The following is a 26,327-nucleotide window of genomic DNA, read 5'->3' as shown; positions in this document are numbered from 1 at the left end:
ATTAAAAATTTTATTCCTTCATTCTTAGTGTAGGTATACCATATGAATAAATAAAATACTTTGCATGTATCTGAAAGTACTCATCCAGATCTAAAAGTACCTGGCCTATTTCTTCCTTGCATATGCTATTTTGTTCAATATAAATGAATAACCATAAATCCAAATGTCCAGACTTGAAATCATTGTGGAATTTTCCTTATTTAAGTTTTAATTTAAATTAAATATAATTAATGGGAATTCTTAAATAGAAAATGTTTGAGTTGTATAATGATTTCCAAATTAACCCAAATTGTATAACCTATGAACTACTATGCATAGTTGTAATTTTAATTATTAATTTTAAAAGAAATGTTGAATACTCAAAAAGTCAAAATTATCTGCAATAAAATTATTTGTGCAATTATTTGTTTTATGTAATTGACATACATAATGTTAATCAAATGTCTAGAATTTATTTATTTATTTAAAATTGTTAAACACTTGAGATATTTTAAGCTAAGAAAAAAATAGGAAAAAAAAATTTTAAGAAAAAGGAAGAAAGTCTTTAGGTGTTTCAATCTTGCTCTTGTCTACCAGTAATTGATGCACATATGTACACTTCCATAATGGCTTGGGAAAGAGGATGGGTATAGAGTTTATAAAATCTACCTATTCCCAATGAATAATAGTATTAGGACATAAAAATAAAAATGACAATTTACTTAAGGTTCTTCCATGTAAGAAAAAATTTCATAGGAAAGAAGATTTTACTACTACCTCCTAGTCTTAATCTGTTAGCATATCTAAAATGTGGTTTGATGGGCCTTAAAGCTATATGATAAATAATTAGAGTTTGAATTGGGGTAGAGAGACATGTAAGGCTGAAGGATAAATGGAGAAAATGATAGACTTCAAAAAATTGGGAGAAGAAAAAAGGAGATTTCAGGTTTACATAAAAAATTAATCATGATACTTCACATGCAGATAATGGCGATTATGCATAAGCAAATCAATCTAAGTTTACTACTGGTATAATATGGTCAAAACAAACTTTTAAAATGATTTTAACATTGGATGATAAGATATACACATCAATAAACATAGGTACATATTTCTGATTATACACAATGAATAACAAAACTCACCTTACACAAAAGTTCATATTTATACATTTCAGACACAGAATTTTATTTAAAAATCCACTGGATGAAAAAGAATTATTGGGTGATACTTGGGAGAATTTTTATGTCTTGCTTATCAGTCACATTTACTTAGACCTACAGCAGACATTCATTAGACAATAAACGTGCTGTCAGACTTTATGGTTGCATATAACAAGAGTAAAGCTCAAGTAATAAAAAAGATAATTCAGCAACACTTACATATTATTAAGATATTTAACAAATCCAAGAAGGTAATTTACAATCTCTATGGTTTCATTTGTTGAAATGCAATAGCTGAATTGTTTATAGTTTTGTGCTTTCCTATTTCTTATAGGTATACAACAAAGCACAGAGTCGATCATTTTAAGATATCTGAGAATTTTTAAAAATTTATGCATATCTTAAAACTGTAAAATAACTGTTAATCTAAGAATAAACATTTAGCCAAAGGATAAATAGGTCATTAATTTTAGGATTAATATCTTGAACTGTACTTAGATATTTAAAAAATCTAAATGAACCACTCATTAAGTGTAACTAATTCTAAGATATTAGAATTCCAAGTTTAGGTTCTTTTCTGAACTGTCCAAATGTTAGTCTAGGTATCATGCAAACCAGACTGTGTTCTTCTTATCACCGTTGGTGAATTTGAGTTATAGAATATAAAATTTCAAATAAAAATCAACTTTTTTATCTTACTAAAGATATATTACATGTTCTTCACAAAAGCATTTTGTAATCATGAAATAAATCAAGATAATTTATATGACTTTCTCATGGAAGTACTTACAATTTATTGGAGAGATCCAGTCAGGTTATAATGAATGGGAAAAATTGTTCATGGAAATGTTATTGGAACTCCTTTCTTTCCCAGCACTTGTTACATGTGAGTAATCAACATATCTACAAGTCTTATCACAACTCATGGAATGTGATATGCAATCATGGAGTGTAGTATGCAATTATAATTAGTTCTTCAATAAACAGAACATTGGCTCTTTTAATTTGAAAAATCAAACATTCCCAATAAATAGCTTAAATCCCCACACTGCAAAAATTGGAATTGGGAAATCCCTTTGTCTCAGCAGGGGAGAAATAAGTGTGTTTAATCTGTGGATGTGTCACTTCTGCATTCTACAGGTCTGTTGCTAGCTCAAAAGAAAAAAAAAAATGTACAGCAGTGGACAGCAAAGAGTATGGAAAAGATAAATTACAGAAAACAGACTACCAAAGGCAGGTCTATCTCTAGACGTTACATGATAGGATCCTGTAGGTATTTCTTTAAAGACAGAGAATACTTTCATGCAACCAAACAAATTGATTTTGTTGAATGAATCTCAAAGCCCAGAAACCAATAATTTGATTTACCATGTAAGTTACAGTCACTCTTGCTAATATATATAAATCTGATTGCCTGCTAATTGTCCTGAGTGAGTAGTAAGAATCACTTGCTAGCATGTGGTTGGGAGTAAAAAGCACAAAACACTCTTTTCTCATTTTGTGATGAATGAAAATGTGAAAACAAAAATCATTACTCATGTTACTCCCTCAAATCCAGAGGAATCTCCTCTGAGAGCTGGAATATAGTAACACCTCCCTCTCATCTCAATTTCCTCTTCTTGAAAGTAGTAGCTAAAATATTTACTTCTCTCTCTGATCCTTGCAAAGAAATTGACTCAGGTGTCAAGGAAAAAGTAATAAATAAGTATACATATTGTTAGAACATGAATACTTGATGCCACCTCAAAACACAATTCCAATCTAGTGCACAGGGTGCAACTTTTTAAACATATTCAAACTTAAGTTTTATTTATTTGGGGGCAACTGAAGTAGATATTTTCACTTAATGAAAAAATTCTGGATTTTTAAAAATTGGTTTTCAAATTGAAGAAAAAAACCTAAGTTTCACTTTTATTCCTTATGACATTTTAAGTCAATAAAAAGAAAATAAGGCCCCACAATAGGATACACATCTAATATAATAAAAGTTATCAGGTTTATATTTTATATAAATGGTAAAAACAATGAAATATTATAAATGTTTATAAAGTTGGAAACTTACATTTAAAAGAATAACAGTCCAAACCAGTATAAAAGATCTACAATTCTACATAATAAAATTTCTACTTATGCAATGTATGGCCATGGATATTGAGTTATATTTGTAAAATAATCAAATGAAAGCTAAGATATAGCAAACGCTTAAGTTCCAAATAAAAGTGACATGATATTTAATAAGCTCAACTTTAGAAATTAAAAATTTAGAATGAAACAAGCTACGCTGTGAACTAGTACTTGGAAGAAACAACCCTGGTTCAGTTTCCTTCTGTGATTTTCTGACAAATTATCTACTTTAAAGGTCAACAATTTGGGGAAGGGAAAAAAGGCTAACTATTCATGGGTAAGGATAGGTGCACAATTAGTTGGAGCTTAGAAAATATTTTATTATAATTTTAGATTAGCCTTGAAAATTTGCAGGGAATAAAAGGAAATAGATGATATAGCAACATTAAAACATGCAAGACAAACTTATGGCTATAATGAAAGAAAACCCAGCAGCATTCAGCTGCCATGACTGGCTTCCATTTTCCCCTTTATTCGCTTCACAGCATTTATCTGCATGATGAAAATTATTTTTGAAAGTAGAACAAGAAAAAAATAATTAAGGAATAAAGAATAGAGTTACAAACATGAAAATAAAGGAAAAGAAAAAAGTGACAGTAGGAAAGAAAAAAAGAGAAAATAATTAATACAAGATGTACACAAAGCCATTACTAATTACTTACAAAAATTATTTTGATACAAGACAAAGAATTTTAAAAATCTAGTATAAAACCCTTCTAAATAGTTGTCACATATTAAAAACATAACTCAGTTCTATCATTGATTTCTTAAATGTGAACATCTTAAATATTTTTTTAATGAAGATACAACTTATTAGAAAACAATCACCAGTCATTCCACTGTGCTACTGATAAATTCACACTGTTACTTAAATATGAGCTCATCATATTCTGCAATGTTTGCTGCTAGGTTTTTTTTCTGCTATCGTATTTTCCTATAAAACATATTTAATAGAAGTAGTTATATTTTTAATAATGAATGAAGTACCAAGAAATATAATTGAAAACGATAAGTTCACACAGTGAAAATTTTCAAAAGAATAAAAGCAAGGAACATTAATTCAACTGGCCATAGGTATACTCTAGACATACGTTATTGTTGCTCATTTAAAATAATTTTGAGAAACAAAGATCATGAAAATAATTTACAGAAATTTACTTTCGCATTATGTACTAAACCAAATAAATATTATTTTGCATGTATCATTAATATTTAGATTTGACTGAGATTTTCAGAGTTAAAATGAAGTTTTTCCCAATTAACTGAACTTTAATTTCACCACTGTTTCAGAATTTCTTTAATTTAAATTCTAAAACAATCATAACCTTAAGAAAGCATTTTAGTATTTGCCATGCACTTGACTGCTTTGTTTTCCGTTCATGTTGAGTTATTTGGAGATGAAAGGGTATACTAGTCTTGCTGGAACTAGAGTTGAATGCTATCAAAATAATTTTACTCTACTGTTCATTATAAGTATAATCACAAAAGTCCATTAAAATCAAAATTAACTGAAAAATTTTAGCAATATATTTATTGGTGATGATCTATGTCACTTCTTGGTATGGATGCAATTATTTTCCATCAAATTATATTGAGAGTTTATGTTAAAATTAGATATGTTTTCAATTCAGAGTAACAAGAGAAGAAAAAGGAAGACATTTACTAAGGGTTTTGTTTTGTTTTGTTTTTGGTTAAAACAAACAATATTAAACATGTCCTAAAGCCAAAAGAAATGGTGAAAATTTTTTTCAGAATCATTTTATCTCCAAGAATTTTTTATGGCATTAGATTATACTCATTCTACCGAGTTAGGAATATTTTTAGTCATTAAAATTACACAACAAATCAATAAATATCATTTTAACAGCCTCTAGTTCCATAGATGGTTTTGTAATCAGTTTTACAAGAATTAATTTGTCATCACTACCCAATATTTTCATTGTTTATAAAATAAAATGAGATGTAATTATGCTGTATGAATATTACAAAAGAGAACATAATTGTGATTTTGCACACTCTGTTTCTATGTAAATCAAGGAACACAGCTTTCAAAATAAACACATTTAATAAGTGAAGAAAGGAAAATATTATTAATCATAAAATAGTTTCAAATCAGAATCATGAACTATGGAGAAATGCGGTATCCACTAAGATACATACATAGAAAAGCCATTATTATCAATAGAATATATGACATAAGAATGTAAGGTAAGTCTATTGTTAAAAAATAGTCCCTCAGTCCAACAAATAAATGTACTCTAGATTTAGCTTGCTGCTTTACTCAAAGAGCTAAATATATCTGAATGCACATAAGTAATGGGTTTTTAAATTCAAAGTCCATAAACTTTATTTGGACAGTTTACAATGCATGCTATTTAAAACATAAATTAAAACGAAATTAACTTTTAAACTCCATATATTCTCCAAATTAAATAAGGCTTAAGAGTTGCTAGTTTATTATACATAACTAATTTAAAATATGTTTGAATTTATAATGTGTATTTTAAAATGGAATTAGAAATTATATAACTATGAGTAATTATGATGAAGGTATATGAGGATCATTTTTTTCTTATTTTGCTGATACATAATTTTAACTCTATAGTATTTTGTGGGTTTAAAGGCTCCCAAATTCACCATCAACTATTGCAGCTTATAAAATTGTCCCAAGAATCCTCCCAGAGCTAAATCAAACAATTCTTGAACTATAAGTGTACGTCTTTGATCTGGCTTTCCATGAGACCTTAGCAGTCTCTGGATTCAGTCACAGTAAATTAGACATTATTTTGTGACATTTTATAGATAAAATAATTATTTTATCTTTCCCTTTTCCAGTAAGATACTCTGTTTTTGTGTCATCTGTATAGTTGAGAGGGGATGAATTCTATCTCCTACCTTCTCAGATAGCTTTGTCTGTACATCTCTATGTCTGACTTTTCCTTGACTGCTTGATCTGTTTCATCAGATGTGAAACACGTGCTAGCATTTTTCATCATAAAAGTCCTTCTAACACTGACTATTTTTCCCCCTCTGCTCACCTTCATACAGAGCTTCTTGAAAGTATAAATTAACATGGACTCTAAACCTGCTAACCTCCCATACAATCCTCAGTTCATTCCTACCTAATTTCTCTCCTAAGCACTTCAGCAGAGATGTATGTAATAAGCACATTTCACATCTCTTTCAGTTGAGTTGTTGACCTCCCAGCAGCATCTGAAGGGGCAAATGTGATTGATAAATTTCTTCTGGAAATATGACTGTCTTTTAACTTACAAGATACTACAGTCTTATGTTTTTCCAGGAACTCTAGTCTCATTGGGAGAGGGAGGGGTTTCCTCGTCCTGTATAACATGGTTATACAGGACATGGTTCTTAACACTCTATTCTTCAGTAACTCAAGAAGCACCCCCTGAACATTAATGTTGTGCCAGTCACCCTTCTAAGTACTGGTATTGGGTACTGGGAAACATCTATGAGTATCACAGACATCAACTATTTCTCATAGAGCTTAGACATTACTCACTGTGTGGTTTTATCCCCACCCAGGCTTTAAATACCAATTATATGTTAAGGTTGAAAATATCATAATGTATATTTCCAAGCCATGGCCGTCTTCTCATCTCCATACACACATATCTAACATCTATTTGACATTTCAAACCTAACGAATACCAAACCAATTTATGTTTGACCCTTACTCTCCAGATCCTGCTCTGTTTATACGATTCTTCATCCTGAGAAAGTCATCAGTATCTACTGAATCTATTCTGTTACACAGGCAGGTTAATCTACATCTACAATGTGTCTGGAATTTATTCATTGCTTTCTTTTTCTATGGTTATCGTATTTTTTCAAGCATTCATGTTCATCCATCTCTTGCTTCTATCCCGATGAGCAAGATTAATCTGTCTGTAATGTCTATCTATTCATATAATTTCCCTGCTTCAAATGATTTCTTATGACTTTCAGGATCTGTTTTAAAATTATTTACATGGTTTTTAGAAGACCTTGGATTGGTTGGGTCACATATCTCTCAGTATCCTTATTTTTGTTCACACACCTCCAGGTTCTCTCCCAGCCATTTTTTTCCTAGTTCTTAAAGCAAATCAAATTCTTTCTTCTTTCAGAGACTTATTCCATATAAGACACTTTCCCTGGAAGTCTACTTCCTTACAAGTTTCTTTCAGAAAGTCACTTTCCAAGGGAATCCTTTCTCAAGTCTCACCTACCCCTATAAGTTAGGTATACTTGCCAAAGGCTCTCATGGCAGCACACTGCACCAGCATGTCTCTTAGTTGTAATTACTTGGTGGTTATTCTAATTCTTGAATAATGTCTATCTTCCCTACTAGATTGTATAGTCTTTGAGTACAAGAACCAGCTCTGTACTTTTCACAAATAATTCCTCTGCACTCATCACAGTACTTTCCACAAAGCAAGACCCCAGTGAATAACTGGAACGAATGAATGAATAAATATTAATATTGCAGAACCAGAAGAAACTAGCTTAGACATTAGGAAATACATATCAAGAGAAGTTAAATGACAAGAGCAAAGTTGAAACTATAAAGCATTTTCCTTCTAAGCACTGTCCACAAACTAACTTTCCAAAACTGAAACAAAATATTTTTATAGTAAATGCATCATAGCATACTTTAGTTATTTTTGTGCCTCCATATATATATATATATATATATATTTTATATATATATTATATATATATATATTTTATATATACATATATTATATATATATATATTCTTCATATATATGTTCTTCATATATATTCTATCTTTATTTATCTTTTGGTTTATACTTACTATTGGTTTTATAAACAGCAGTTTCTTATAAAAACAGCATAACAGGGACTCTGGGAGTATAATGTAAAGTAGCATGCCTGAAATCTATTTTATTTACAGTTTGCATTTTATCTATAAAATATAACTAAAATATTGCCTTCCATTTCAAAAAATATTCATTTTTATCTTGATAAAAATAATTATTCCCTCCAAGTGTATGAGCTAAATAAAAGATGTAGGAGGATGTTGTAAATAGTGCTGCAACGAACATTGTGGTACATGTCTCTTCAGCAGCATAGCACAGGGAGATCAGCGCGGTGCTGTGTGACGACCTAGAGGGGTGGGATAGGGAGGGAGGGAGGGAGGCTCAAGAGAGAGTGGATATGGGGATATATGTATGCATATGGCTGATTCACTTTGGTGTACAACAGAAACTAGCACAACATTGTGAAACAATTATACTCCAATAAAGATCTATTTTAAAAAAAGATGTAGGAGGATGAAGTTTGCTCTTGCAATCCTCCTTTGAAGATTCTGACTCAGATTAAAAATCATATTTATATCATGTTCCTGATATCTGCATAGAGGATAATTACTACAAACATAATGCATTATAACTGTAGAAGCATTTATTAATGTTTAAAACTCACAGAAACAATGAAGTTAATAGCTCATTCAACCATTCTTTTTATTAGGTGTATCACCTTTTAAGGAAATGGGATTTGTCATATGATTTAATGTAGCTCTGACATTGAACAAATACTTTAGCCTCTCAAAACTGCATCTGTAAAATGAGGATAACTCTAACTCTTTGTTGCTCAACTCAGATTCAAGAATAAAATGAGACAATAACTGCAGAAGTACTTTGTAAATTATAAAAAGTACCACTACAATATGATACCCAGCTATCCATATTATTTCTAGATACTTCCAACTTCCTAATTTCAAATTATAATTGGAAGCACTTATTAATTAATACTAGCAATACAAAGCCATGATATAAATTACTTTTAAACCATAAAACCAATAGTAATTACTTTTTTATAGAAAGATTAATTGTATAAAGCTGCTTTCAATTAAAAGATGATGTATAACAAAGTCATACTAATTAAATTAATATTAATTTGAAATTACAAGAGGATTAAATAGCATGACTGAACTGACGAATTTTTTTCCAGTCTCAAAAATATTATGTAGTATTGATACTCTATTATAATATGACTTAAATAAATCTTGTTTATGAATATGCAGCTCTGATGTCTCTATCTATATATAAAGAGTATATGTGTATATATACATGTATGTATAAATTTTAAATTTAAAAATTTTAAATACGTAAAGGAATGATGAATGTTAAAATATGACAAATACGACAACTCATTAACAGAATTAACTGACTATGAATCAGAACAAATTCTTGCATCTTCACCTCTATAGCATGTATCTGAAAAAAAAATTAATATCCCTCCTGTAGACTTTGACAATATCACTAGCATAAAATAATGTAAGCACTATTCCCTAATAAAGGTAGCCACCAGTGTGCTGTGACCACCAATAATGAGTGTCCTGCAACTTTTTGAGCTTCTTTGAAACTCTATTCATAGTTCTTTCTGCGGGTGTATCTCATTGTGTGATAATTTTTTTCTTTCCAAACTCAACTTGCTTAGTCAGGAATGAATGGGCTCATTTTCCCAGAAGTGAAGGACCAGGCCCCATGTATTTGGCAGAGAAGTTTTCTCCTTTGCAAAAGTTTTTTCTGGTCTCAACTAATATTTTTCATGTTGATTTTCAACAGTTTCTCTTATCCTCCATCATCCCCCTCTGCTCATTCTCTCTCTACCACTTCAACCACTAAAGTTGTCAAAGTGCATTTACAAATGAACCAATCTTTTATGGCAAGAGCAACTGAGAAATCTTTATTAAGACATGTAAATGATCATGATTAGAACCTAGAATTTATACTTCCTTCTATAAAATTATGTTTTCAATGTTAAGAAAAAATCCAGAGGGGTTATAAAAGATACCATCATATTTATTTTCAGCCTAAGAAAGCATATAGTTTGCTTACCTTTAATAATGTTGGGTTTTGGTGGCATGCTGAACTCATAGACTGTTGGTTCTGAATATCCCAATCTATTGGCAGCTGTAATTTGAACTTCATACCCCATTGTCCACTGTAGATGCTCTAAAATAATGTGGTCTTTATTCCCCTGCACTTTTTTCTCTAGCCACTGGTCTTCTTTATCTTTCTGTAAAGACAATACAAATATATTTTGTAAATACTCATGCACTAAAGTTGTGATCTTTAAAAAAAAGTTATCTTGAAATGGAACAAGTGGGTTTATTATATCAAAAAAAAAAGGATACTTTCTCATCCACTGGGATAAATGAAGTTGTATATAGATGAAGTTATTTCTAAGATTTTCCCACAAAATTGTAACTGTTTTTAAATTAGCTGGAGTGAAAATTCATAATTAATCCTTGATGATTCAAATGATAATTCACCTCCATTAAGATTTTTTTTTTAATTTCACATATATCAGTTTGCTGTTTAGCCACTTTGTTGATTATTAATAATCATGTGAACAGGGAAAACAAAATATTATATATAGAAAAAGCTTAACATACCCATTAAAATAATCTCCAGAGACTTTAATGTTTGGAGCAGGGCAGGCAGTGGGTAGTAAAGTGTCTTACAAATAAAGTCTGGAATTTTAAAATATGTTTAAATTTCCATTATCATTTTTTTTATTACTATGATGTTTTGGACTTATAATGAAGCAACATACAAGAAAAATTATTACCTGTTAAATAAATTATTAACATAAGAAAATAAAATATGTTATCCTATCCTGAACATTCTACACTTAAATCCAGAATCTTTTTCTAAAATAAATGTTTTGGACAACATGCTATTTGAATAACCCTTTAAAAAAATACTATGACTACAGATAATTGAAATAATTTTATGGATTAAACTATCCTAAGCAATGTGAGCATTCAGCTGAGCCATATGTTAACCATTTAAAGTTTAAATGGTAACCTCTGCCTGTGTTCCTCATCTACATTACAGAAATGAGGGTAGCAGCTGCCTCTGTTAGCTTTCATGAGGAAGCAAAGAGGAAAACTGAGTAAATTGTATATTCCAGGGCATTAAGAATCATAAACACTTAACAAATGACAGCTATTATTAAAAAGAAAGAATTTCCATAATAACTATACAGAAATGAAATTATATTTTCTCTGAAATCACATATCTAATAATCCAATAATCCATCACTGCCACTGAAAATCTCAATTTCCCAGAGGTGTAATTATAAATAAATTGTAACCTGGACATAGTGATAAATAGAAATATAGATATATAAACAGATCAATAGATCAATTAGTCAATCTTTTTTTAACCTCAGAGCTCAGCCCCGTATTACGTTATGTTGAGCCAATATTTTACAATGTTTATTTGACTAGAAAGAATAACAATGTTTTCTACATTTATAGTGAAAAATTAAGATTTATTATCTAAAATCAAATTGTGGAAGTTCAATTCATGATTGCATTAAATTGATGGTACTACAAATATTAAGTATCCTTCAAAAGGAAATAAGACCACATTACAGTTTTGGTACCATACTGTGATTTTCTTTTCCGACTTAATTGGTTCCATAGAACTTTTATTACAGAGGAAGTCGGCTGGCCTCTTTTGTTGCTTCATCTAAAACTGGAGATACTACCCCCCTCCAAGTGTTTCGGACAAGCACTTAAAGTTATCATATAAACAAGAGGTAAATGCCCTTGCTTTTTGAAACTTATAAACTGACTAATTTATTAGACTGGGCTGGTGTCCAGTGTTATGAAGTGTACTGAAAAGCCACTGGAAAACAACAGTTTGGACCAGAAACCTTGTAACTTGTCTAAGTCATTAAATGACTAGTAAAGTTTAGAAATAAATTTAGGTGTGTTTTTGAATTGCTTAGAATAGCTGTGTCATTAGCCAGGATTGTCCCAACATCCCTTTCTTCATCAGTTCATTCATCAATTATTCAGTCTTTAGTGGATAGTGAGACTGTTCAGGAACTATGAACACAGCAGTGAATAAAACATGTACAAATCCTTATTTTGGAGTTTACAAACCAACACTGAAGGAAGACATGAGTTCTTTGAAAAACAAGAGGGTGTTTGGGGAGCATATAATAGGGAGAACTAATAGAGTCGAGGAATCAGGAAGGTTTTCTCTGGGGAAGTAATGTCAACTTTGCTGGAAATAAGAAACTCCAGTACCATTTTATTTTCATTCATCCTCACCTAGTGAATGAAGATGTGATTCCTTCACAGAAGTTTTGATCCAAAAGAATAGGCAAAATGATTGAAAACCTCAGAAACATGCACAACCACTGGGAGATGTAAAAACAGACACTGTATGTGTATTGTTTTAAGTACATGTAAAAACACTTCATAAGTATTGACCAAAAAATATATATAAAGCTAACAAAAATCTCCACTGACAAATAATTTTAGATCATATGATATATGACATATATATACAAACATACATATAAACAGTAAAATACATATATAAATCTTTGATATATTGTAAATTGTATATAGACACATATACAGAAAGGAGAAGATGAGGAGTAGGAAGACTGAATGATCAGATAAGGACAAAGTTACACAAAGCGGTAGAGAGTTGCCCCTGTGGATGTCCCCTTACGTCAATAATTAAGTATAAGTTCTAATTTATTATCAAATGCTTGGTGAAAGTGAATATTTGTGTGGAAATCCAGAGTTGAGTTTTGCTTTGGATCTTAGTGGAGATGTGGGTGAAAGAGCCAGAATTAAGCCAACAGCTGATATCTGGATTACCCTAGCATACAATTTATTATACAGAGGGACGAAGAGACTTCACGTCCTTTAGGTTATTCTCCAAAACTACTATTTCTGAGAATTGAGTATTTGAAGTGAAACTTCCTGACAAGCCCAAGGTATGCAGATAGTCTCTTGTGAATTTCCAGTCACTTAACTTTCAACTGTTGAAGCTCTTAGCCTGATAAATTAAAAGCCCCTCCATCATTTTAGATAGTTGGGCTGATGGCATAAGGAACCGAAAGGAGTTCTAATAATTTCCCCAATTTGAATCAATTTCATCTTCCATTCACCATTAGACAAGGAGGCTTTTTAATCCCTTAATTGCTATTCCTAGGGAATGTAGGAAATAATGGGGGAAAAAAATAAAGTGGGTGTTACCCTATACTTTCCTAGGCATCAAAATCTCATTTATGCATTTGTAGAGTGCCTCATTTACAGAACTTAAATGCTGAGGGAACAATTTAAGATAATCTAGATGCAAAAAGTTCCCCTAGGTAATTCAATGAGATGATTTGCTGAATATGTCTATTATTAATAAGCCAGTTAAATGTTGAAGGGCAGCTATTGCAAAAAATATGGTCATTTTGCTTTGATATAGTTTCTTTTAAGCAATTCTTTTTGTCGAAACATAGATAGCAGGGCCATATGACCATTAAGGGGACTCCTTAAAATTTATTCTAAAATCATAATGTCAGCATATAGGGAAATATCTGCTATCAGCTGTATAGAGAGAAGAGTGGAGGAGAGATGGAGAGGGTTTTGGTTTGCTTATCTGTAGATGACTCCTTGACTGCTTTTATTCATACTAAGAAGAAATCTACTAACTTTCTTTTCAAAGTCTCAGGATATATATGGTCAACATCATCTTAAGTAAAAACTGAATAATTATAAAAAGAGAGGACAATAGAGGAGGTGAGCTTGTATTAACCTGATTAATTTTAAAATTCCTGTGATTGCACTGTGTTACGATTTAAGATTGTGTGTTCCCATGCAAGGCAGTTCCTGGTTCCTGGACTTCCAGTAGCCTGGTTCAGCTATTCACTACTTGTATGACCTTACAGAAGGCCCCCAAATTCTCTCAAGCTCTGTTTGCTACTCTGAATATGAGAGGTGATTTAGCAATCTGGATAATTTACACACACACACAAACACACACACACACACTCTGCTGTGATTGGGAAAAATGCAAGGTTTGGAAGTTTTTAGGAGAGTTTCAAATTCTAATCTCTTTTTTAACGTTATTATAGTTGATTCAAACTGCCTTTGTTCCAGGTCCTGAAGCTTGGTAAAATTTTGTAAACTGGACCCTACTTTATTGATTCCTACTCTCCATCATCGAGGTACTTCTTTAGGGATAAATAAGTACTAATTTTTCCCATTCATCACCTTCTGTGTTCTCACATCCCATGAAAATTCACACAGTGCAAGTGTTTTCCCTTGCATTTATTAATTCTTGTATTTATTAATCTAGATACAGGATCATTTGTAATTGCACAATATAGACTAACTCATTTATTGTCATCAATGCATTTATTCATTCAGACAACAATTAGTCTATTTGATGCTAACGATACAAGGATGAATAAAAATCATCATTTTCACTAACAGCAAAGAAAAAAAAATACCAAAAAGTTCAGTACTCTTTAATGTCCATAGCTATTCAATGTTGGAAGATATTTCAAAACTTAAACTGTTGGCTTTAAAGAAATGTCAATATACACACCTAGACATAATTAAATGAGAAAATAAGTTATTCATAAACTATTAATAATTTATTAGAAAATAAGTTCCCGCAACAACAAAACCCCAATTCTACTTATTTATTATTTAAATACCCTTTTCAAAATTAACTTTTCTTTTTCGATGGCCATTGAGATACAACTTTCCAGACTTTAAGTCAGGCTTAAGAAGGTCAATTATGACCTAGAAACACATGCTACAGCAGTCTTTCTAGTCCCTATAGTATATTCCTCAAAATTGATGTTAGGTCACTAATTTTATTTAACCCTTCTTAGCTCAGAAAATCTATTTAATGTACCAACACTAAATGATAGTTATGATCCAATACCTATCATCAAATTAGAGAGAAAACAGTGAAAAACTAATGGAAACATGTACAAAAGTATTTATTAAATTATATAGAGTTCTTTTGACATTACAATGTGAAGTAGGTAAGAGTATTCTGTACATAGAATAACTGCTTTAATTTTTTCTATACACGTTATGAGATTAATGCTTGTCTTTGTTCTCCAAATACATTGTTTAATCTCACTGACTTATTAGAGATGTTAATTTTCATATTGGGTCCATGGAGGCATCTAATTCTGCTTTTATTACTCTAGTTCTGTTCTAATAGATTCTGTCTTCTTAATAAGCCACTGAACAAAGTTGTGTGCTCTATCTACTACAGGATAACACAGAATAATGTGTTTCCTGATTCATAATCTATAGGAAGTTAAACATTCTCTATATTACAATATGATTAGTCTTCCTTTTCCAGTGAAATGCAGGTTTAAATATTCAGATTCAATGTCTGCTATAAATCAACACTCACATAAGGAACATATTATCTCAATTTTGTTTCCTAGCTTATAAAACATATAGTCTTGTGTACAGGGGAGTTGAAAGGTAGGGTCAAAGAAGCAATCAACTAAAACTCATAAGAGTGTTCCTTACTTTCCAAATTTACCTATTTTATTTCCATAGAGGTTATCCAACTAAAAAATGCATTACATATGGCTAAATAAAATTTTAAGTTGTTCAGCTGCACTTTATTCCACTGTGGAATTCATGCAGTTTGAGGAACTAATCAATGAAGTAGCTCAGAATCATAGAAAGAATAGTAATAAGTTATTTTTGAAATAGTTATTATTTCAATTACAAGTGCAAATATAAAGGTAGTTGCAGCTATAAACATTTAGCAACTGAATCTTGAACATGAAAGTTTTTAATATGAAGAAGTAACCTGTTGAGAAAAAAAATGGGGAGAAAATTATTCCTCCCCAAGATGGGCTGTTGTTTGACCAAATAAATATAACTTTATACTGTATCTTGGAATTTGCAATTGGGCCTGCAGAGCATGATATTTGCAGGATGGAGGAAGTGGTAAAGGGAGAGAAAGAAAAACATAGGAATATGGAGATGATTTTAGTGTATTGGAGTACAAGGCATACCACTAAACCATATGGTAAAGATGAAGTGGATCAGAATGGTTGCATTTGGAGGCACAGGTCCTAGGCGATTGAGTTAAGATGGGACAGTGGATGAGGAGTCAATACAATCTCCACAGGCAAATTTCAATTCAGCCCTTACTGCTGCAAAAGCGTTTCTGCTATAAAGTCTCATGTTTTGTTCCCCATCCCCACAGGTGACCAAGTCACCCAAATTCTGTAAGGTTCAGTTTGTCCATTAAAAAATGTGAAAAAAATCACTTTATGTATGATTATATATATATATATATATATTTTTTTTTTTTTCTTCCAAGAGTTAACAATACCTTCCTTGAAATACAAAGGATATGAGGAATTACTTTTACAAATCTTACCGTAGAAGCCAAAAGTTCTACTAATAAAACAATGTTTCCTGCTAAAATGCTAATAAGCTTTAGAGCAGTAACCCAGTAATTGATTATCCATCAATTATAGCTATGTTTGAATTATGCAACCAATCATTTTCATTACAACATTTAAAATGAGATCCACTAGTAATTTTTGTAGTTAGATAAAGCTGGCTCTTGGAAATTAAGAGGAGAGGGTTGGCAGGACAGAAATAAGATGGAATTGGGGAGAAACTAAAACTTTCTTTTACTGGTGGAGTAAACACAGGTATTGAGTAAATAGGCAAAAGCAGGACATTGCTAACATTAGGCTGGTTGGGGGCGGGGTGGGGAGAAGAAAGGCAAAATAATGGAAGCTAGAGATTTAATGAAAACAGAACTTTTTCTTTTTCAAGTTTTAATCTGAGGTGGAGCCACATTTGCTACATGTAAAGGTAAAATATATTGATGATCTATCTAAATTTGAATCACTCAAAATTTTCTAATCTTATTATAGTTAACAATTTACTTATCTATAACACTACTTATCTGTGTCCTTGTATGTTTCACACATAATTTCTCATAGAAGACTAATTCTAATACACATTAAGGAAACCAAAGAAAACTTGGTCAGCATTTTAAACAGCAATTTATGTTTTCAAATATATACATATATTTCCCCTTGAATGTCTATTTCCATTTTGTGAATCTAATTGGCTCTAAACAGATGTAGTGATACTCCAGTGAACATTTTCATTTCAACAATGACTGGGACCACTATTTGCAATAGAGTGAGTGGAGGTGGGAGATGCTAAACATACTGTAATGGGTGGTTCTGGATGGACCACTGTTATGCCACCCAAAGTGCCAATAATGTGCTTTTTTAGATACATAGGATTCATGACAGGGGCACTGTTATGGACTAAATTGTGTACACCCTCACAAATTCATATGTTAATGTTCTAATATCCAATGTGATTCTATTAGGAGATGTAGCCTTTAAAAGAGGTAATTATGGTTACATGAGGTCCTTAGGATGGAGCCCTAATCCAAGCCCTAAGAGGACTTGTATTTTCATAAGAAGAGGAAGAAATACCAGAGATGTGTGTGCACAGACAAAAGGCCATGTGAGGACACAGCAAGATGGTAGCCATCCAGAAGCCAAGGAGAGAGGCCTTGGGAAAAACTAAACCTGCTGAAACTTTGATCTTCCAGACTCCAGAAATGTGAGAAAATACATTTGTGTTGTTAAAGCCACTTGGTCTGTGGCATTTTGTTATGGCAGCCCTAGCAGACTAAGACAGCCTTTATAATAATATAGGTAATTACTTTAACAGTATGTTGAAGACTCCATTGTTTAGCTGACCCAACTCCCAATTATAACACCTTTCTTTTAGTGGTGGTCATGAGACATATTCTATCTAATGAGACATAATTCTAATTCTGCTTCGTGGAGTTTATGAAAAATGTGTATGGTATTGTTGGAAAAACAGAAAAATTAAGCTTAAACAGCCTAATGCTCCTTTTGTTCTTTTTGCTCTCTTCACGTTCTAAAGGTAGATGTGATGGCAACGTCTTATGAACACAAGATAATCTATATGAAGACAAAAGCCAACATGTTAAGGATGAAAGAATATCAGGACAAACAATTTGGACACCTGACTGTATAGCTGAACAGTCACAGCATTCCGACATATGCATGCTGTATTAATAGAACTCACTAATAGATGCAGAAAAGATACAATTTGAAAGAATAAATATTTGCCATCATCAACTGAAATTAATGATTCTGGTTAAAGTCAATATAACATTTGTGTTATTTCCAATATCAACTCTTCAAATGGCCAAGACAAGCACAGCTTTTAGTTTTAGGTAGAAATTACACATATAGAGAGTATATTAAGCATATTTTTACAACTTGTCATTGAATTTCAAGGTTCACCATGGGATTTCATTGAGGTTACCTACAAATTCTTACCATACATCTGGATTTTGTGCCATAAAATTTTCTGGGTGCAACTGTAGGCCACAATCTGCATTCAAGTTCTTTTATCCCAGTTTAATTCCCACTAATTTGATTTAAGTGTATGACCCTTACAGAGAGACTCTTTCCCTTCCAAAGAGTTTCCAGATGGTCAAATAAGAATGACCAAGAAACCTGGCTTGACTACTGAAACACCATCAGATTCATAGAGAGACAAGTGAGCCTTTCAGAGTTATTTTAGAAGGGAGGCATGAAGCCTCCATAGCAGATTACCGATAAGACACACACAGCTGTTCATCATCCCCAGCTTGAAGCCTGCAACAAAGAGTGGTCCTAGGAAGGGGATATCAGTTGGAAATGTAAAAGACTGAACTGGTGTCTAAAATTAATTGTTGACGTATGCTACTCAAAATTAGACTCCTTTTTACTATCCCTCAGAATTGAGATGTTTGGATACTACGTATAAAATAGACAACTGATGGAAACATATTGTACAGCACAGGGAACTCTACCTAATGCACTGTGGTAACCTAAATGGAAGAGAAGTCCAAAAGGGAGGGGATATCTGTATGTGTATGGCTGACTCATTTTGTTGTGCAGTAGAAGCTAACACAACATTGTAAAGCAACCATACTCCAATAAAAATTATTTTTAAAAAATGAAAATATTTAGATGTTTGAATTTAAAAGCAGCAACATTATAATTTAGAAAATTGTGGATTTGTGGGAAAACAGTTAAAATTCATCTATGTACTATTAAGGAGCAATTACACTATTTTCTAAAATATAACAAACTTGGAAAGTATTAATAGGTGTTCAATAAACATAAATATGAAATTGAGACATTATGGGCCTAATCATAAACATTAGTAAAACAGAAGGGAAAAAATAAATTAAAAATAAAATGATCACCTAAATTTCCAAGGTTTGCCTGATGTGGAGAAAAAAAAGAGGAATATTTTTCAATCTGTTTTGTGAGGCCACCATTACACTGACACTATAAAACAAACAAACACAAAAAAGTAATCATGCCAACTAGAAGCCAGAAAAAAATTTAAATTCAGTGTTACATTTCAAAAATTCCAAGAAATGAGTAAGTGTTGGAATACAAAAAGATGTATGTGAATTAAAAATGATAGCTGCACATAATTTTGTCACAGAAACAAATTTAAGGGAATTTATTAAACATATTAAAGTGAATTTTGAAAGGATGGAAAATGAAACAAAATTAAAATAATAGAATTGACAAAGTATTATGGAGATAATCATAATCATTAGTAAATAAACCTTACAAATTTTAATTAAAATTGTCTTCCACTTTTAACATATTCCATAGTAGACACAAATATTCAATGGTTCTTATGGCAAAGTTGTTAACAGAAATCACTTCTAGTGGACTTTGAAGTCATTTTCAGATGAAGGCAAAATCTATCAGGTGACTTCCTTCATCACTCTGCAACTAGAGGACACCCTTCATCCCCTGCATAGAAGACAAGTCCCAGGGCAGCTTTGAGCTGTCCAAAGTCCCATATTAGTGCTAATTAAACTTGAAGAAATCTATTCCCTCTTTCTCAAGTTAAATGAAGCCATTCTTTTTAAAATGTTGATTAAGGTGATTTATTTTGTAAAATCCATATTAAATAATAAATGTATTTTGAGTTAATAATAATTTAATAATTCATGAAAATGAATAATAAAGTAAATTTGAGATGTGATTTGTTTATCCTACCTACATTAACTAAAGTTGAGAAGATAGCTTAGCTTGAAGTTACCAAAATCAAGCAGAGTGGAAGGTGAAATATCCTGCTAACCTTGTCAGAAAAACAGGGAAAATGATATCTCATTGCTGAAATGTTGCTAAGTTTAAAAATCACAAGATGAAAACCATAGCATTATTTTGATTATGTACACTAAGATTTTACAAAAAACAAACAAACAAGCAAACATTCTACAACATATAATGATGAATTTCAACAATGTAAAATTAACATTTGAATTCCTATGAAAACACGTTATCATTGTTGTTACCTAATATGCATTCACTTCTGATATATCTATGAATTCAATGCAAATTTAATGCAACTTGAAAACACTGTGCAAAATGATAATAAACAGGGTACTTACACTTCTATATTTCACGATGTATTCCAAAATAGGGGCCCCTCCATCATCCTGTTTGGTGATACTGAGTTTAAAGCTCTTCCCACTGCTTGGCTGTCCATGTATCGATGGAGGACTTGGTTCACCTATATATGCAATACAACATTCTTAATATTTGCACAGACCTCATATATGTAGAGAAACTGAATTTTAAGTAAAAAAACACTGTCATGTAATCAAAATGTATGATGTTATCCTGGGTTTATCACTTTCTATTTGCCCTTTCTTGTGATTTAAACTCTGATCCTCTTTTTACCCATCCAAGAAATAGAAACATTCATAAATCTGGAAGTATCATGCTAAAATTGTGAAAACTCAGAATTAAATATAAAGTTTATATTGCAAATGCTCTGAGAATAGAACTCATTACATTACATAAGTGTACAACTTTATTTCTTGTATTAATAGTCTACTCTCATTTTTTTCTAATGTAAATAGTTTGTAAACATTTTGTAAATATTTATGAATATAAATATATTGTCATCAAACTATATAAAATATATACCTACCAGGAAATACAATAGCTTAGCAATTAGTTACCTGCTTTAATAAACAGTTTTCAGCTAGATGCAGATTTTAACAAAGAAATTGTGTAGTATCCAATCCATAGGTGGGTTTCAAATCTGTCTTTTTTCTTTTTTTTTTAATTCTAGTTTCATGAAAATACTTCCTTTTAGAGTTATTATTCATATGGAGATAGTCTTATAATAAAGATATTTGTAATATTTTTAATATGAACAGGGATCTACTGAAGTGGAAGAATTTTCTATATGAAGGATGCCATCACTGCTTGGCAACTTGGAATGGGAATTCTCTGTCCTGTGTCACTCGTGTGATGTCCTTGGGCATGCACTGGCATACTTTGCCTCTGTTTACTCCAATTCCCTATGGATATGGATATGGATATGATAAGGTAACACTAAGAAACTTTTAGTGGACATGATTTACTTTGCAAGGTTTCAGAAAACTGTAGTACCTGGCCTACTCAGAGGAATGCCAAAACAGACAAACTAAGCAGAATATAGTGGAGAGGATGACATGCCTCCCAAACTAGAGAATCTGGGGTTTTTCTCAGCAGATTACCTTTATTTCCAATACAGTGTATATAAACTTAAGCAAGTGAGTATTTTATTTTAGAAAAGACAAATCATTAAAGAAATATGACAATTGAGAGTGTTGGCATGCAAGTAAATTGTAAAATAGCCTTGTATATATAGTACAACCATATAGAAATAAGGTAAGTGGAGAAATTATACAGTGATTGTTCATTAAAGTTCGTTAAATTCGTGTGAAGGTATTATGACATGACATGATTTACAAGCAACATAATGTATTTTGAATAAATGAATTAAAACTACTCCACAAAACAGTACAATAATGGCTTAAAATAATTCAATAAGAGAATATGAGAAAAAACTATGAAGGGTGGTGCTGCTGAGGACTATAAGCAGAGAAGTGATAGATCTCCATTTAAATAAGGCAAAGTCGTTCTAGAATCATTTTAGTCTGAAAGTAGGATTAGGAGTCAAGATGTACTTGCAGTCGTCCTGGTGATAATAACAAAGAGGAACTGAAAAAGACACTGGCATCAGGAACGGAGACAAGAAAACACATCTGACATTTTACGATAACCAACAGAAAAGAACTGGTCACAAATTAGGATAAGATAATTATTGCTGTCAATTTTTCCTACCCTAATGTAAGTATATGATAGACAGGGTTATGTATAGATTATACGGCGTTTGTTTAGTCACACTCAAGTTTTCTCACATTTTTAAACAATTTATTCAACATAAAGGAAATCTATACTGTTTTAAGTCTATCTAACTTCATGTAAATGCAGTTGACTTCACTCCAAAACAGTATAGTAACAAGGAGGCTGCAATAGTTATTCTTCTGCAGTCACCACTGCAGTGGCTTAATTTAGTATACCTTTTTCTCACACTTAGGGTCTATGTAATTCATGGAATAAAGGCAATGGTCATGCTTCAGCAAAAGACTAGAACATTAAAGATGTTACATAGATACTTTTCTACTCTCTCACAGGATACAGTCTGAGCATTACAATTTAATTAATCAGACTGAATAAGTAAGACACCTTCCTGATTGGACAATTTCCTGAGAGCAATTTTACTGTATATATTGCAGTGCACTTTTCTTTTTCCCTTGCTCCAGCACAATGTTACTTTTTATAAATCTGAGATGCCACCATCTTCAGAAACCACTTCAACAAGGACATAATTCACTTCCTCAAAGTGTTGAAATGTCTCCCTGCATTTTAAAATTCCACTTAAATTTGCAAGTGAAGAGCACAGCAACAAAGAGCAAAACAGAGAAGATTACTTACGAACTGGCAATGTTTGGAAAATTTCTATTTTACTGTAGTCTCCTTGTCCTTTTCCATTTACAGCTGCAACTCTGATTTCATAAGTTGTATTTGGTTCCAGGTTGCTCAAAACAACAATTGCTAAAAGAAAAAAAATATGCCTATGATTAATGCATTTTAATAAGTAAAACAAATCAAACTATTACAAAGTTGAGTGAACAATATCACTGTAAATCTTTCCATGAAATACCTGAAAAAAATAAGAAATACACATAAGAAGACAATGATTTGTAAACAATCCTCTTCTTCATCTCTATTTTAGCTCTCCACCCACATGCAGTAACTTTCAAAGAAGAAAATTAGTAGCTCCTTTTGTGATACTTACAACTCACAAGGTAGAAAGTAAAATATTTTCTTTCGTCTTTTTAATATTCAATTTAAAAAAGGATTTAAATAAAACATCTTTACAGCATGCATTCTCAAATACTTTGCTTACTCAAAATAGATGATTTCTACAGAAGTTAATGGAGATATAGAATTCAATATCTAGAAGTCTGGCCTCCAGTATAAGGTGTTTGAGTCACATCAAAGAAGTGTCACTAAGTTGACTACTGTAATAGTGAATCATTTTTTCAATAATCTCAAATCAAATTAAATTATTTTTAACACTAGCTTAGAGCTTGTCATCTCTTGTATTTTCTCTCTGAATTTCTTCTCAGTTATATACCATACCAAGCCTGGATTCAACATGACACAAAGGAGAAGAAAGAATCTGAAAAAGTACGGGGATATAAAAGTTTATTAGAAACATCCCTTGGGAGTGTCAATCCCTTTAATTTGCCAGAAAGTTTTAAATACAATTGCAGATTTCAAAATTTTGCATCTTTACAAATTCCTTTGGTGGAGCTAACAAAATTCAATAGTTGCTTCTATCCTTACTGTTTTTGCTAAAAAGGGCAAAAATTAACTAGTGGAAATGGCAATGCCTTGATGAACAATCAAAAGGAAGTTATGTCTGGCTTACATAATAACTTAAAGTCAGATGATCAATTCATAATAGAAGACATAATCAATCATAAAATAAAAGATTAAACCATAAGTAATCAGGATCATGTTTGTAGGACTACTGATTAACATGAACAATGACTGAAGATGATACACAGTCAATAAAATTCCAATATAAATTATTAACATGTTTCTAATAATTAATATATATTCACTAAATAACATTTTTCATTTTATGTTGAATGAAAACACTTCATGAATTTGTTTTGATACTTCCTGTGCTCCCTTCTTTTCCCTAATATTATCATATATACCAGATAAATATTAATGGCAAAAATATGGTTCAGATATCAACCAGACCTTATTTAATCTAGTACAGATGTTTCAAAATCATTAGAAAGGATACATTTCCAATTAGTTAAATTTATGTTTGTATTTCTCAGTTTCTCTACCTTGTAAGAAAACTGAACTTGCTTTTGAGAGTGCATGGCCTTGTCAAGCCTCAGATAAAAACACATGGTGTCAAAGTTAAGGATGCCAACTGGGGAAAAACGGATTGGCAGGGAAATACAACTGATTAGAAGCTGCAAGGTAAATCAGAAAATTAAGACATGAATTCAATTAGTTCTGACAAGCTAACAACCTGTGAGCTTTTTCAGGAAATCCAAACCCAGTTGTCCTGGAGTCAGTAAAATACATAATATCAGCCCAAGAAAAGAAGACGACTACAATGGAGAGACCGTTAGTGGACAGATGATGATGGTCATGAAGATTATGGAAAGGGAGAGGGAATCAAACTAAGAGTTAGGCAGCTAAAATGCTAAGAAGTTGGAATCCTATTGACCTTAAGAGAGAAAGCTTCTGCTCAAGGTCAGCATACGAAGGAATTCAAGAGTTAAAAAATTCATCATATTTTATCATTTAATCAGTTAATAAATATAGCAAATTTAAAGCCAAAGTGAGCTAGACCTGCAGAAATTAATGCCTTATGAAAGTGTGTTTATTCTTCAGGACTTGTAACAAAAATGCTTGGGCCGTTGGACAATAAATACTGTCATGGAGTAGTTTGTATCTGATCATCCTCTTCTTTACCCTAATGAAGAATGACTTGATGTAGCATGGACATATGAGAGACACCAGCAGGAAGTAACCAGACTGCAATAACCTTTGTAATAAGACACTTAGTGATGCAGACTTTAGTCTCATGAAAGAAGTCATGTGGCTCTGGGCCAGATTCCACCACTGACTGAGATTCAACCAAGTCTTAGGACTGAGGTGGTCTCTCAATTTCTAAAAAGACATTTTTATTAAATGTAATAGAAACAAAGTATAAAAATAAGTTGAAAGAAGGTATAGATAAAAAATTGTGATTCATGAAATAATCACCCCTGTATATCAATTATTTATGCAAGTGGGGATATTATCTACAGACTGTGAAATGATACAAAATAATGGATCATCTAAAATTTATTCATCTTTAACTTTCTGTTTAATGGAAAAATATTTTATGTTTTCAGGCAAAATAGTTTTAGTGATACTTATAAATCTTAACATTTACACAGATAATCTATACAGAGAGTAGGTTACACAAGAATATATGAGAGTTTGCCACAGATGCTTTTACTGCTACAGATAACTTTGGTATGTGACATGCCTCTCCATACTCTATGATGTAAAGATGCAGCTGTTACCATCGTTTTAATATCATGAGATAGACTGTAACTCAGCTGTGTGGAACTGGTAATGCTTAGATTCAATTGTTTGTCTTTATGTAATCAAACAAGTAAAGCAACAGAATTTAAATCACACAATTTTAATTGTAAATAAAATTCTTCATTTCATCAGAAGTGTGGAGATCAGACTCTTCATCTTTTTAGGTTAAAAATGCATAACAATAGAGATATCAAAGTATCAGAGCAGATCAAATCAAGGAAGATTGAGGAAATTACTTGGATTAAACAATTAAAACAACACACACACACACACACACACAAACACAAAGCAAAGCAACTCCATATTTTACTTGAATTATCTGAGTGATTCTAGTAAAACCTCTTTCTGGCTTGGATTGCCAGCATTCCTCTTTCTCTAGCATTTCATAGGGATTGTGAGTTTTGGGTGTCCCTCTACCTCTGCCAAGGGGAAACCTATTTCTTTAATTGCGTTCTGATCAAGTCAGAACTGATTTTCCCCATGTTTCCTTTTATTTTTCTGTTCTGTGTCAAGAGTCTCCTCTTTACTGACTGAGTTTCACAGCAGGGCAGTTTGCCGAGGAGAGGAGAAAAGAGGGCAAAATGATGACTGAGCCGTTATTACAATATTGGGCTAAAACACTTAAACGTAAAGTGGATGAGGGAGGCCTTATAGAGGACCTTCCAAATTATAGGG

The 26,327-nt window shown here is 31.8% G+C and overlaps 1 protein-coding gene across 4 annotated transcripts in view; it reads right to left on the bottom strand.

The window, feature by feature from the left end:
• The window catches only part of NCAM2 (neural cell adhesion molecule 2), a gene marked incomplete at both ends in the record, with an annotated part of 481,818 nt that overhangs the window by 28,469 nt on the left and 427,022 nt on the right, over nt 1-26,327 (bottom strand). For 3 of the 4 annotated variants that reach the window (XM_079704995.1, XM_079704996.1, XM_079704998.1), the window contains 3 exons: nt 10,133-10,313; nt 20,573-20,694; nt 22,956-23,075. In XM_079704995.1, coding sequence (XP_079561121.1) covers nt 10,133-10,313; nt 20,573-20,694; nt 22,956-23,075 — 423 coding nt within the window. Of the gene's footprint in view, nt 1-3,651; nt 3,759-10,132; nt 10,314-20,572; nt 20,695-22,955; nt 23,076-26,327 lie in introns of those variants that run through there. The other variant, XM_079704997.1, reaches the window with a different exon arrangement.

Source organism: Hyperoodon ampullatus (genome assembly GCF_949752795.1).
Source record: "Hyperoodon ampullatus genome assembly, chromosome: 5".
NCBI classification, from domain to species: Eukaryota; Metazoa; Chordata; class Mammalia; order Artiodactyla; family Ziphiidae; genus Hyperoodon; species Hyperoodon ampullatus.
This window is presented reverse-complemented; position numbering and strand designations above follow the sequence as displayed.